At 38.3% G+C, this 15002-nt stretch overlaps 1 protein-coding gene across 15 annotated transcripts in view; it reads left to right on the top strand.

Annotated features, from left to right (window-relative positions):
• LOC756859 (tumor protein p63) overlaps positions 1 to 15002 on the top strand; it is a 63429-nt gene that overhangs the window by 13921 nt on the left and 34506 nt on the right. For 11 of the 15 annotated variants that reach the window (XM_030986669.1, XM_030986680.1, XM_030986675.1 and 8 more), the window contains 2 exons: positions 6900 to 7403; positions 10792 to 10987. In XM_030986669.1, coding sequence (XP_030842529.1) covers positions 7258 to 7403; positions 10792 to 10987 — 342 coding nt within the window. In that variant the 5' untranslated portion in view covers positions 6900 to 7257. Of the gene's footprint in view, positions 1 to 2132; positions 2596 to 5093; positions 5238 to 6899; positions 7404 to 10791; positions 10988 to 14507; positions 14709 to 15002 lie in introns of those variants that run through there. The other 4 variants (XM_011682376.2, XM_030986673.1, XM_011682725.2 and 1 more) reach the window with 4 other exon arrangements.

The raw sequence follows: 15002 nt of genomic DNA, 5'->3' as shown, positions 1-15002 counted from the left end.
GAATTTTTTTTAGAAATTTATCATGGATAGGCCTATGTCTCTCCCCACCCCCCCCCCCTTTCCCCTTTGCTTTTACCACTGGTGCTGCATGACACCCACATAGCGGGTTCAAGTTTAATGACCTATTTGTACTTGAGTTGCTGAATATTTACTTTACCAACATGATGTTTCATTCTTGTACTTATAACGCCCCTACTTGATCATTCGTGGAAATTCCCCCACACACCTTACCTGGGAGTCAAAATTGAAACTAATAACAAAGAAAGAAAGAAAGAAGAAAATGGTATGGGACTTGATGAATTTTTTTTACAGCAATTCCATCCCTTTATATTAAGAAATAGAATTTTAATTTTTTTTTGATGAAAATCACTTTGACTTTGAAGTGACAATGCAGAAAGCCACTGGAAATAAGCTCTTGATCTTTCGTGGGTTATCCTGTTCAAGCTGACTTATTTTTTGTCTGTTATTATTGTATGTTGGAAGCTTGTTGAATAAAAATCAATCAATCAGTCAATCAGATTCCTTTTTGGACCTATGGGACTGTTTTGTTATTTTTAGCCTAGTTACCTGGTATTCTTATTCTGCCCCTGTTTTTAAATGTGATTTTAAAGCCTGTCTGTACTAGTTTGGCAATGGGGGATTAGACCTCCCTGCAAGGATTAACATAAGAAAAAGTAGTGCAGTGGGGCTTTAAAAGGTAATTAATATAAGACATTCTAGACAATCCGATTGATCAATTGACATCACGTGGGCATGCATTTATTTTTCCTACCGTGCAAAACATCTCCCATCAAAAATTGATAATGCATGCTCGATACCTGCCGATATATCGTTTTCATGCAATTCAATCTTTTACTTTTTGTAGAGAAGCCTAATGTATCTAGATCTAACGTTAGAATATTCTAAGCCTAGATCTAGTTGGATCTAATATCTATCTATACTCTAGATCTAGACTATATTGTAAGAATGTATTGCCGACCTGTCTTATAAAACAAATAATGCACTTGCCCTGCTGGTGTGTGTATTATCACTATGGGCACTGACTAAACTTTGTGCACTGGCCCTGCGCTAACACACTCGCAACAGTGCATTATTATACTAAAGGGGCATTTACACAGACTGCAATCAAAGCATTGTTTTTGTCTTTTAATTGAGAGTTTTGTCAGAAATTACTGAGATACTGCCCATAAACACAAAGAAAATCCTGAATCGACAGACTGACCTCTGAATTGTGGTCTTTTAAAACTCTACCGGTTTATGCAGTGTAAATGGTCGCTCTCAAAACACCAGTGAATTATTCCACTTTTTACTTATGTGACTTTTCCAAAACAAAAAAAAACAACAACACCAACAACAACAACAACACACAGATGGTTTGTAAGAATTTTTTTCCAATAATTTAAATGGCTTTCTGTGGTGTAAATGGTCGAAATCAGCTTTTTGCTGTCCTTGACCTTCAGTGTAAAGGTGGTTTGATGCTTTGAAAAGCTTTTATTATTATTAAACAGAACCCTTGAGCTGAGATAATCATATGTATGTCTAAATTATTATTCAGCTTTTTGACAATGCAGTAATGATGAGACCCATTCATATCTGATATAAATCCCAGGTGCTAGCTCCATGTGTTTGCTTCTTGAACTTTGAGAGGTTTTACGCTCACCTGCTAACAAAGATTAATAGTCTCTGATTCCAGGTGTTTGATGTAATTTTAGAGTGCGTTCAATCAACACATTTCTCCCTAGAATCACGGTTTCCAAAGACGTTTAGTTTTGAACACGGTTGTGTTCAAGCAATTTTTGTCGGTCCTAAAAATAACGTCTTTATAAATACACATGAAATGTGAAAAAGATGCGTTTTGTATCATGATTCTGCAGAATCATGGTTGCTATAATTCGCTTGAACGAACGGCGATCTCAATCATGATTCTACGACTTCATTATCGTGGCCTGTTCCAGTTTGACCGACAGTCCACCGTAAAAAAAACAAAGACGGAAGAGTGTGGGATCTAGAAGTGGATGGCATATTTTAGGAGAAAAGAAAGCTCAAAGATTTCATGGAAAAGTATGGTGAAGAAAGTAAGCCGAAACTGCGGAAGGTTGGTCTCTATGAAGTGGATGCTCAAGACAAAAAATGGAGAGAAGGATTGTCATGGCAGTTTGATTAAGTGATGATGATGCTGTTGATATTTACTGAAATGATCAGTCGACATTTTTGAGAAATCTTGCCATACTTGTGGAAATTTAATTTTGGTTCTGCCTGAAACAAGACTAGGAGAAGGGATAGCCCAGTACTGCAATGTGCACGTACATGAGTACTGCATGCTTGTCTCCTCATTGTAAACACATCAACTCGGCGGCGGCTGTACACTATTCATGGCATGTACTACTTGCTACACCTGTGGGAAAACATTGAAAGTGATATGATGTAGCACTGGTCCCCTTTGAAAGAGTGAACCTAAAGTTGCCAGGAATTGCTTTCCGTGACAGTCGATGAAAATGTCTGTGTTGTGACATTGTTGTTTGTGTACAATGACTAGGAGCACCGTTGATCCTAATTGGGGCTGAGTCTACGATAGCTGGTTGTTTGGTACTGTAGGTGAGTGAGTTGCATGTACATGCGTACAATGTGATTGCAATGCTGTATTGTTGATGCACGTGATTTGCGTGGTATATTGGGTTTTCATCTGATCACTGCATAGTATATGTTAGGTACAGTACATGTTCTAGCCTCAGGTGTATCATTGGCAATTTCGGCTATTTTATTAGTCATTTTTACAGTAAAATTCACTCCAAAATGATGTCTTGTTCTTCAATACTTGTGTTATTTTTCAAAGGAAATTTTTCCGAGAGCTTTCTTCAGTCGGGTTACCTCCAAAAATGAACACAAATTGCATTTAGAAGTATCTAGAAGGAAAGGAAGTACAAGAAGAATGCTCCTTGATCTATATAAACTTGTTTTGAAAGAAAACGTGTTTCTATAAATAGAACTTGTGATAGAATTCTCTGGAAGTTGAATCAGCTAGTGTGGTTTACAATGGAATGAACTTTAAACAAATTTCTTTTGTAGTATAATTACGATGGATTTCTATATCGTTTCTTTGGTAAGGAAATCTGAGCAAACACTGATACCTGTATTGATACAAAGCTTTTAAATAATACTAGCTTTTTGTAACAAATTATTAGTTTTATAATCTATTCATACAACTTTTTTGGTTTTGATGAGAGGTGTACCATTTTGATCAAAAGTCTGATGATGATCGCTCTTTCCCCCACTCTCTTCTCATGTGTTACAAGACAACCGGCAGGGAAAAAATTATTTAAAAAATTTGGGGGGCTACTTTTCAACACTCTTTTTGTTTTGCATTGAACTCTGTGCAAATTTTAAGGCCTCTTTTTGGCATTTCGGGGGCTAATTTGCCCCGAGCCCCCGTGTATTTTTTTCCCTGACAACGGGTCGTTTGGCACTCAATCCTGCACCTTACTCTCCTTACTTCCTTTTTCACCATGCCCAATTTTGGCGCGCAATTTAGAATTCCATTTGCTTTTGCTACTCCCTTCCCACATGCTGCCAGACAGTCGGTCATTTGGCTCGTGATTCTTCTGTGACACTGTTCTCCCTTTACTTCCTTTCCCACCAAATCCCTTTTGGCGCTTAATTGATCCACGTGTTACAAGACAACCAGTCGTTTGGCACTCAATCCTGCACCTTACTCTTTGTACTTCCCTTTTCAGCGTGCCCAATTTTGGCGTGCAATTTAGAATTCCATTTACTTTTGCTACTCCCTTCCCACGTGCTCATGATTCTTCTGTGACATTATTCTCTCTTTACTTCCTCTCCCACCAAAACCGTTTTGGCGCGTAATTGAGTAATCCATTCGCTTTTGATACTCCTTCCCCACGTGCTGCAAGTCGGTCCGTCGTTCGGCGCGAAATTTGGCAACCGTTTCACTTTTCCCATAAAGACAGTCGGTTGTTTCGCACGCACTTCTTCTGCAGAAAATTTGTTATACTTCCTGTTACTTCAAATCCGATTTGGTCTTATTTTAGTAATATTACTGACCATATATATCAAGTTTCTTTCAGCTTTGACCATATTGCGGGGAGATGCATACCGACTCTGGTTTCCTGTTTTGATATTTAACCATGTTGTGTAAAGCAGGCTCGGTTGATTAATTTGTGACATGTGTTGCGCTTTCCATCTACAATGTATATCCTTATCATTTTTCTCCATTTTGGATGAACAATTGTTTTATGATAAGCATGGTTTTCAGTGTAATGCATCCCGACTAAATAAATACATCTTCATGTATTTACATACATGTACATGTAGATGGGGAAAATATTTATGCAGTTACAAATCTTATTTGACTCTTCAGTGTATATTTTCCGGTGCATTAGAATATGAATATTTATCATATTGTCTCTTCAAGTGAGTTATTTTATTCATTTTCAATTCTATATCGCGATAATGACTGTTAATTCCCTGAGAAATGTCAATTAAACCTGTAGAAGTCTTTGAAGGGCTACTACCCTGTCCTGAGCAATGAAGTTTAATTTGTTAAAGATATGTTTGTTAAAGGTATATCCCCGGGAAATATCTTTAGCCAGGCGGCGCCTCATATTGAGACTAATCTGGGCTGAACGTCATTGATTTTGGCCGGGATTGCATCATCGTATGGACTAATATGGTGTGATCAGTAATTGAACTGCCCAATGTCACAATAGATGTGGTCAATTACTTGACAGTAATGGGACTCTTAGATAACGCTGGCACTCACTGCCCTCCTGCACCCCCCCCTCCCCGCACTCCTCACCCTCCCCCACTCATTACCCTCCAATGGAAGAAAGGGTGACTCAGGTTCCACGTTGGCAGTCCATTACAACCCCCTCTTAAGATTTTAATCCCAGGAGAAAGCAAGTTGGGGGATTATCTTGGCCAGGGCGGTAATCAGTGATCTGGTATTAGTCAGTCAAGAAAACATATGGCTTCTTCCATTTGAAACTTTAAACAACTTTCATTTGTTTGTTGGGGTTTGTTATTTTCTTTAAAAGAAATAATAGGCCTGCATGCTGGTATTGTTAGGAGTAAAGAGTGCAGTTTTCAGACTAATTGCAGTAATGTCTTACAATCTGGGGAGCAGGCAAGCATTTCATTATGGAGCTGTAATTGATTTTGTTTGAAATTGAATGTAATTTGTCAACATATTTTGACATCCAAGGCTTTTCTTATTCATTGAGGTTAGTGAACCGCTTTCAAGTGTTTGATGGAATCTAAAAGAGATACACTGTACTTTTAGATCTACAGTTGTAAAAGTGGGTACGTGATTTGCATATTTTGGACACATCTTTTATGATCTTTCTTGTATTCTAGAATATCATTTGGGGCTCATTATGTTTGATACCCTTTCATGCTGCACCTAAACTTTTCCAAACAGCATTTTATTGATTTCTATCAAATACCAAACTTTTACAATGAAGTTTGGTAATTAATGACCATGGTGAGATAAGTTTTCTTATCCTGATTCCAAAGTGAACGTGTTGGACTACACATAATGATTTGATCAATATCATTTGATCAATATCAAGTTGGTGGATTCATGCATTTTGTCCAAAGACCAGTTATTTCACCAACGGTTAGTACTTAGTACAGTAGTTCACCTTCTTGAAAGGCTGCATAGCCCTTTGAAGATTACAAGATACCAAAGGTATTTCCAGACCTGATACCAAATTGATGATGTGGGACTACACATGATGATTTTTGACATCCTTGGTGAATTCCCAGGGTAGCCTAGGGATTCCCACCTGTGTGTGATTTGCAATAATTATTGCACAATAAAGGGGTTATACCACGTTGTCCCAAGGGAAAATAATTTTTCAACTTTGTTGTGATGGAACAAGGCCAGCCTTATTTGGTGATTGGCGTTACTGAATCAACTTGATGAATATTCATGAAGTGAAAATATTGTATGATTGAATGAATGAGTGGAGAATTGTAGGATTGAATGAATGAATCCAATGAATATTCATGAAGTGGGAGTTTGTAGGATTAGCATGATTGAATGAACCATTGAATGTCAATGAAGTGGGGATTTACAGTTTATCGGATTGGTATGATTGAATGAATCCAATGACTATTCATGAAGTTGGAAAATTGAATGACTAGTGAGTATTCAGTACGTGGGAATTTGTAGGGTCTAATTTGGCTATGCCTGTAATACCATTTGCTTCCATATACATGTATGTTCAAAGCATGTTTGCATAAAGCTTGCGAAAGTTCTTCATTTCTACTGCTGTATATTTTTCTTGTAATGCCCAGTGAATTATTTCTCTTAAAAATGCATAATTATGCTGATAAATCTTGATTAATCTCTAGGCTTGCATGTAGAAAGCATGCTGTGAGCACAGCAAAAGTAGCATATGCTTTGGTGTATTCTACCAGGTATTGATGAAAAGGATGATGCAAGAATGTCATCACATCTGTATGAGCATATAGCATGTGAAAGACTTAGGGTATATTGCTTGTTGAACTCATGTACTTCTTGCCTGTGAGAGATAAATAACTACCATTTGGAGTTAAGTTTGTGAGGTAAACCGTCTGGTTTCTAAGACATCTCGAATTCATTCACTAGAATGACCAGTTGGCTTTTAAAATCTGAGAAATATCTGTTGAAACACAAATTGCTGCTTTCAATATTTTATTGTGGATTATATCTTCATTTTGTGTAACAATAATCTGTTTTGTTTGACTTTTTTTTTTCTTGTTCAGGCTTAGGAAAGTCTAAGCTGCAATGCAGCCCAGCTTACATGTAAATGTGTTATACATGTAAGTCGTAAAAAGAAATTTATGAAAGTATTTTCTGACAAGATATGAAATTATACTTTGTTTCTATTTCATTACAGATGTTATGCCACTAGAGATGTGCTGCAAATGTGTGCCTTCTACCACTCGCTGCTGTGATTGTCGACTGTGTTGCTGCCACCACGACACCAAATATTGCCTTCCGTGCCACGCCTTGATGTAGATGATCATCAAGTTGCTGCCACTGCTGCTAGTGTCTGTATAATGGTAAGGCTGCCTCGGGGTTGGCAGCTGTGTCCCAAATGCTGCACTAGATTCTGTAGCAGATTCTTCTAGACCTGTGCAAAGCTTCTACCGCTGCCCTCCCCAAATTCCTGCCCTCAACCTACAAGCACCTGAAAATAACGATCCGTCCGTCCGTCCGTCCGTCTGTCCTTGGAGCTTCTGCATCTGTGTTGGATGAGTGAGTCTGGCGCCACCATGGATGGAAATGTGCCATTGACGCAGCAGACGCAGCAGCCATCGCAGGAGATGGCAGACCTCCCTCTGAGTCAGGAGACATTTCACGCCCTGTGGGCCACGCTCCAGAACGATGTCACGTCAGGGTAAGTCAAAATCAACAAGTGGGCCGCACTAGGTCCCTATGTCTTGTCAGCTCGAGATTGCCAAATTGCCCGCTATTTTTGATTTGGGAAATAATCCCAAAGTTACAAATCGCATCTTCATCAGCTTGAGACTCAAGCTTGAGACTCGACCTCGAAACTTGAAACTCGAGCTTGGGAAATTAGCTCGAGATATTTTGCTCAGCGTTCACGCATAGTGCGAATCTTCGGGCTGGTGAAGACGCATCGGACAAATAGGAGGATATTTTGCAAACAAGCCCAAGATATCTTGGGATGATCATCTCGACCAAATATTCTGCTAATTGCAACTTTGGGCTGATGAGGACGCAAACTAACTGGATAATTTGCGATCGGGATAGTTGGCAATCTGGAGCTAATGAAGACTGGCGTAATGGGAATGTTGTGTTCTATAAAATCTGAAATAGTTGCTAATGGGTAACAATTGTCATTTTCGTTACATGCAGAACTTTTTAATTGATATTGTTGTGGTATCCAGAAGTTTAAATGACATGATCCATTTCTATTTTTTGAAAGAAATATAGAGGTAGTGAAAAAATAGACAGCAGCGGTGAGCAATTTAGCTCTCAAAAGTGCTCTTGTATAGAAAACAATAAAATACATAAATATCACTGAGAAAATCACACTTTTACAATAACATTTCCTTAAGGAGCTCCTCCCCTCTCCTAGTGAACAGAAAAGTATTATTTTTACTTGTATGAGGTACAGTCGGTCGCCTAAAATTTAGCCAAGGTTCTGTAAATCAATATTCTTGTAAAAATTCCTAGCTCTGGCGATCAGAATAAAAGTTTAGTTCAATGTGGATATTGAAAACGAAACCTGGTTACAAGTCCACATTGGTGTCTCGTCTAGATAAGCCAAAAGTCCAACCTTTATTTGTTATTATTAAAGGCTAAGGCCACATGCATACATTCCCTGTTAACTCTTATCGTGCCAAGAACACTGTTCTGTGCATGCGCTGGCGTGCCACGCACACATAACCGGGTTTCTGTTGACATGCCATGCACACATAAACTCTCATCCGCTCGCGTGCCACGGACACATTTTCGTGCATAAGTACACAAGCTAATTGTTTATGCCTATTGTGCGATGCGCATTGCGTGCACGCATGAATGCTTACTGTATTTGTGGAGGGGGTTTATTGTTGTTTTGATTTTGTGTGCTTCACATATACCGTTACATTGGATTTTCCTGAGAAAATTGCGATATTTTATCATCAAATTTGTCAGTTTTGATCATGGCCCCTCAGATTGTGTGCGGGAAATGAGACAACGGATTGGTTTGACAACTCACTGATAGTGCTTATTTACTTTACCAAAATTACAGATTCATGAAATGATATTGGTATCAACAGAAAGAGGGTTAAATTTCCTACAACTTTAACGTACAATTCTTTTTTATACAATATACAGATGAGATGTTATAGTGGATCAAACATAGTAACAATTTAAACTACACGCACTTGAACCAACCCTAAATTAACTTGGCACACAGGAGATTAGTAGCGGGCACAATAGGGATTAGCACTGTGGCACTGGGTGCATTGTATGGGTGGCAGCTTAAGAGTTAAACAAAATTGTGGGAACAAAAACTTGGTTCAAACTTTGTACAATAAATGGGTCTATTAATGTTCGTGGCAATCTCTAGGGCAATCCTTTTATGTGAAATTAAAACGATATATTCTTCTGTGTGAGCATTAAAGATACCATGTCCATTTTGCAGCCAACATCAATTCTGTAGAACTTTGCAGGAATTATGAATATGTCATGTATGTCCTATCTGTGAAATTTAAACGTTAGCGGTGTCCTTAATATTCAAATTATGCAAGGAAACCCGTTTACTTGCTAGACTTCACTGTCAGACACTATTGTCTGTATTGAGTGACTGACTGGCTTTTTCTTCTTCTTTGGTAATAACAGACATAAAATGAGCTGTAAAGGATTTGTCTACATCAATATCCCACTTCTTGTAATGGCCAAAATTAAACTGATTGAATTTTTGCGCAGCATAAAATGTACGACCATGCGGTACAACGGTCTGAAAATTAAGACTATTACTTATTGGCTCTCCTAAGTCGATTTGACAACAAATAGTTGTTATTTTCCCACTTAAAGACATTTTCAAGCCCCATTTTTTTAAGGGGAGTTCTTCATTAGTATTATCTTTCATATGCCATTGGAATTTAACCTTTTCATTTTTATGGCCTGCAAAAGGGACATAGTACCTTTAAAAAGAAATATATTCTGTATTTTAACAGGACTCAATTTCCCTTTAAGCTCATTGTAACGTGAACTCAGGGTCTTCCCCATTTCAAGAGGGGGTGTTGTAATCAAATCTCAAATATTCCTGGTAATTGCGTGGTCTCAAAGTCTGTTTGCGTAACATTGACAATGGGCCACAGCATCATTACAAGACCACTTGTCGACAAGTCTACAGAGTACAGCAATCTGGACAAAGAATTCTTATCTCGGAAAATTATGAGTATCTTTTCTTTTGTTTGCTGACGCCTGCATGTGTAGGAATTTCTGTGCAATGCAAAAAGGTTCATCGTTGTGTGGATATTAGTCCTCTCCCAGGGTCTTAGATCAAAAGTCATTTTCTGCAAGCCAAGTTCTTGGTGTTTAATGATTTGGTATCTTGAGCTCACCGGTGCTGGTAGTGGATGCTTCAGGATTTGATGGTATATTTTTGTTTTGTGGATGAGGAGGAAAGATGTGCGAAATTGCCCGGAGGATATGCTACGGCAGCTCGTATTCTGAGTAAGTCGAGCTCAGAGCTCAAAAGAAAGTGTTGTAGTATTGCATTGCCAATTTGCAGAGTGGAAGGGTATTTTGAAGGTCTTGAAGGTCTTGGCTGTGTTCGAGGAAGTAAATGGGGTTTTAGAAAAGGTGTTGGTTTTAGACGTGGAGCTTATTTGAGGGTTTTCAAACTGGAACGATATTCTGAAAGGCTCAGTCCTCAGACGTAAATAGTCATATCTGATTTATACTACCAGGGATGACAATATTCAGGCAATAGCCTGAATTCAGGCCTTGGCGAGTTATTTTCAGACCATAGTTGAGGCTTTTTTTTGGTATAAAATGGCTCATTCTAGGTGATTTTCAGGCCCTATGATCAATTCTAACTGGCATCCCTGTTTCCTGTAAAAACCCAATTAAAAAACACACATACATGTTTCTTTGAATCATGTTATGTCATTCTCGACCCCAAGTTTTGAATCCAATGGCCGGGGTAATAGTATATCTGTAAAGCGCTTGGAGACATTTGTATTAAACGCTATATAAAAGCTGAATATTATTATTTTATTATTATTATTCTCTGCATTTCTTGTTGTTTGTTTCTTTCTTTGTAGGTCCATCCTGCAGGACCCTGTCCAGGTCAACCTGCAGAACTATGACTTTGGGACCAACGTGATCCAGGAGAACCAGGTCGAGTTCCAGGTCGAACAGATCCAGATGGAGCCACATATACCCAACCTGAGTATCATTCCCAGCATGCCCAGCCTTCCCAGCATGCCGAGCCTTCCCAACATGAACAGCGAAGGATCGGTGAGTGGTTCAGAAAGTTATCTATCATGATAAATTTATTTCCGCTGCTTTTTGTCGTAAGTACTACAAGTTCGCCAACATCCTATTGAAATGCATGTTTTAAAGCCACACTGTCCTACTTGTAGCTACTTGCTCCCTCTGTATAGAAAACTTCCCCAATCGGTGCCTGTTGGTCCCCCATGATCCTCTTTTTCTTATGTTAATTGAGAGCTGAGTTAATGAGATAGCCACCTGTCACAGTGACCTGACTAGCTGGTTGGTCTAATCCCTTCTGACTGAACTAGTACAGCCAGCCTTTAAATCAAGACACTTTATATAAGGGAGTCAGCGAAATTGTACTTATGATGGTTTCGTGAAACAAGACCCTGATGTTCCAACACTGTCTTTGTATACTTGTACATATGGGGAAGTTTGTGGCAATGGATGGATGAGGATTCTTTTCACATGCATGTAGTCAGAACCTAAGGTAGAAATTAGGTCTGTGACAACTTTAACCATTCATATATTAGAGCAAACAGGTATTTGAATAGTTTGAAATAATCAAACATCCTCAATACGCCCAGCATAGACTGTAAGTTATTCAGAAAATACCATTTTAAAGGTGTCGTAGTCGAGTGTTCTGAATTACCCTTGAATGGAGATGAGAAGGTCTTGATTGATATGTATTTTATTGTTTTGAACTATAATTCTACGATTTTGACCCCCAAAACAAACACCTAAACTATATCCAAGACCAAGTAACCAATGTTTTTATGCCTCCGCCACCGAAGGTGGTGCCGGAGGCATCATGTTTTCGGGTTGTCCGTCCGTACGTCCGTCCGTCCGTACGTCCGTCCGTCCGTACGTCCGTCCGTCCGTACGTCCGTCCGTACGTCCGTCCGTCCGTCCCGTTTGACCGTTATCACAATATCTCAAGAACCATTTAAGATTTAAACTTAAGACTCGGGAATAGTATTTATCACCATAGGAAGACGATCTGATTAGATTTTGGAGTACGTAGGTCAAAGGTCACAGGTCACAGAGGTCAACTTATGAAATTCCTTGTATTGAGTTTGTTAGCGCGATATCTCAAGAACCATTTGAGATTTAAACTTCAAACTTAAGGATAGTATGTATCACCATAGGAAGACGATCTGATTAGATTTTGGAGCACGTATGTCAAAGGTCAAGGGTCACAGAGGTCAACTTATGAAATTCCATACATTGAGATTGTTATCATGATATCTCAAGAACCACTGGAGATTTAAACTTCAAACTTAGTGATAGTGTGTATCACTATAGGAAAACAATCTGATTACATTTTGGAGCACGTAGGTCAAAGGTCAAGGGTCATAGAGGTCAACTTATGAAATTCCATACATTGAGATTGTTATCATGATATCTCAAGAACCACTGGAGATGTAAAAACTTCAAACTTAAGGATAGTATGTATCACCATAGGAAGACGATCTGATTAGATTTTGGAGCACGTATGTCAAAGGTCAAGGGTCACAGAGGTCAACTTATGAAATTCCATACATTGAGATTGTTATCATGATATCTCAAGAACCACTGGAGATTTAAACTTCAAACTTAGTGATAGTGTGTATCACTATAGGAAAACAATCTGATTACATTTTGGAGCACGTAGGTCAAAGGTCAAGGGTCATAGAGGTCAACTTATGAAATTCCATACATTGAGATTGTTATCATGATATCTCAAGAACCACTGGAGATGTAAAAACTTCAAACTTAAGGATAGTATGTATCACCATAGGAAGACGATCTGATTAGATTTTGGAGCACGTAGGTCAAAGGTCAAGGGTCACAGAGGTCAACTTATGAAATTCCATACATTGAGATTGTTATCATAATATCTCAAGAACCACTGGAGATTTAAACTTCAAACTTAATGATAGTGTGTATCACCATAGGAAGACAATCTGATTAGATTTTGGAGCACGTAGGTCAAAGGTCAAAGGCCACAGCGCACATTATGAATGCAAAAACAGCTTGTGATCGCGTTATCTCAAGAACCGATTGATGGATTCATGCCAAAATTAGGTCATGTTTGTTACTTGCAGAGCCAATGAACTGAGTAGATTCTTGGTTCATAAGGTCAAAGGTCAAAGGTCATGGGCCCATTATGTATGCAAAAATAGCTTGTGAACGCATTCTCATTAGAACTGACAGATGGATTACTATTTAACTCAGAACATCTTGCAGAGCCAATGAACTGAGTAGATTTTATGGTCATGAGGTCAAAGATCAAAGGGTCATATATGTATATGAGAAATTGCTTGTAATCACAATATTCTGAGAACCTGTCAATGGATTACCATTGAACGTGAATTCAATTTTTTTTTTCTGTTTTGGTTTGTAAAATTGCTCTATAACGGAGGCATCATTTTCGACTGCGCGCAGTCGAATTCCATCTAGTTTATTTTTTTTTGAAAATTATCTCTTTTTTTGAAAAATAATATATGTACACAAATCACGAAAATGAGAGATTTTCGAAAAATTTATTTCAAAAGATGCGCAAAACTCGTAAGAAAAAAGTCATAAAATTTCATGACAAATAAAGAGGGGGAGCTTCTAAAGCCTCCTCCCCCCTCCTCTCCACAGGCTACATGTATATATCGTCTTTTTGGTGATGATTCCCATTTGTCTTGAAATTTGCCATTGCTAGGAAGTTAAACATGACAAATAATTTACCTGTAGTATATCCCTATTTCCTCGTATTTAATAGTTGTTGTTTTTTATTAGAAGAAAGAAAAACACAACAGAGGAACAATGTAGATAATTGGCTATGCCTATTGGCATGATTCTTTTGTGATGTAAAATATCATTACATTAAATAATCTTTTTTTGGTTATTTTGCTTTTCAAATTGTATTTTAGGAAGTGAAATACTAATGTTAAGATTTGTGGTGCTTATTTTTCAAAGAAGATCAATTTCATCAAATTAGTAAAACATGACTTTGTTATATGTCCCATTAATTTGCTACAATCTTAGATTTTCTCAGATCAGCTGATTGAGTCCAATGTTTTTGTCTTCGTATCAGTTGTATTCAAATGAGGCCGATCAATTTTGTGTTTGTAGGGGGTTGCAACGAAAGGTAATTACAAACTGGTGCATTTACAGGATTTCTAAAAGTATGCGAAGTGACAATGGGTTGGAATGCCAATGACGGACAAAAAGTATGCCATTACTAAAGAACCTAATTAATTGCTGAATGGGTATTTCAGAAATTATCTGCTAACTGATCCTTTTTGTCCTAGAGACTTCAGTGTATTGATTTTCCCCAACACCCCCATTTGTGGAGAGATAATAGAACGTCCCACAGACTTGTCCAGACTTGTCATATTTACAAACACAATCTTTCCCAGGCCTCTTGGTGATGTCACCCAGGTTCACCTTTTCACCCCGGTTCCCAGAACCTGATTGGTCAAAGTCCAGAGTCTGTCCTCCCAATAAGGTAGTGCCACATCCTTTTATGGAAGGAGCTCATGAATATATGCATGAGCTGAAAGTAGTTCAGGTTCTCCCCTGAACACAGCTGATTTGTGTGTACATGCATGTATGTTGGTGTATATTCCAACGAAACTAAATGGGATTGAGATTATGATCACACTAAGGATAAAACAACACCGTACTTCAGCTCAGCTGTATGTTGTGAACCTAACAAAAAGAGGAGGAACACTTTTATTTGGATGTAAGACAAATCATTTTCCTGCTCGAGGTAACATTTCATAAAGACGTTTTGTTTGATGATGATGATGATGTCATATTTATGCATAGGTTCTAAGCTTGATGATGCAGTTGGGTAGTGTACGTGATGTGTGATGCTTCTCCCATGAGCACAATTTGCATTGGGAAAGTGTAGACCCCCTGTCCCTACACAGTAGATTTGTTTTATTGCAAAGTAATACTGTTAAGTCATATACATTGAGATACATGTGTAGTTTCTATGGTATTAGGCCCATTTTGTGTCACTGGGGTGTGTCAGTATCTTACTTTCATTTGGTATGTTGGC

This window comes from Strongylocentrotus purpuratus, unplaced genomic scaffold (genome assembly GCF_000002235.5).
Source record: "Strongylocentrotus purpuratus isolate Spur 01 unplaced genomic scaffold, Spur_5.0 spur5_scaffold_16, whole genome shotgun sequence".
Classification (NCBI taxonomy): domain Eukaryota; kingdom Metazoa; phylum Echinodermata; class Echinoidea; order Camarodonta; family Strongylocentrotidae; genus Strongylocentrotus; species Strongylocentrotus purpuratus.
The sequence above is the reverse complement of the archived record's forward strand: the minus strand, read 5'-3'. Positions and strand labels throughout refer to the sequence as shown.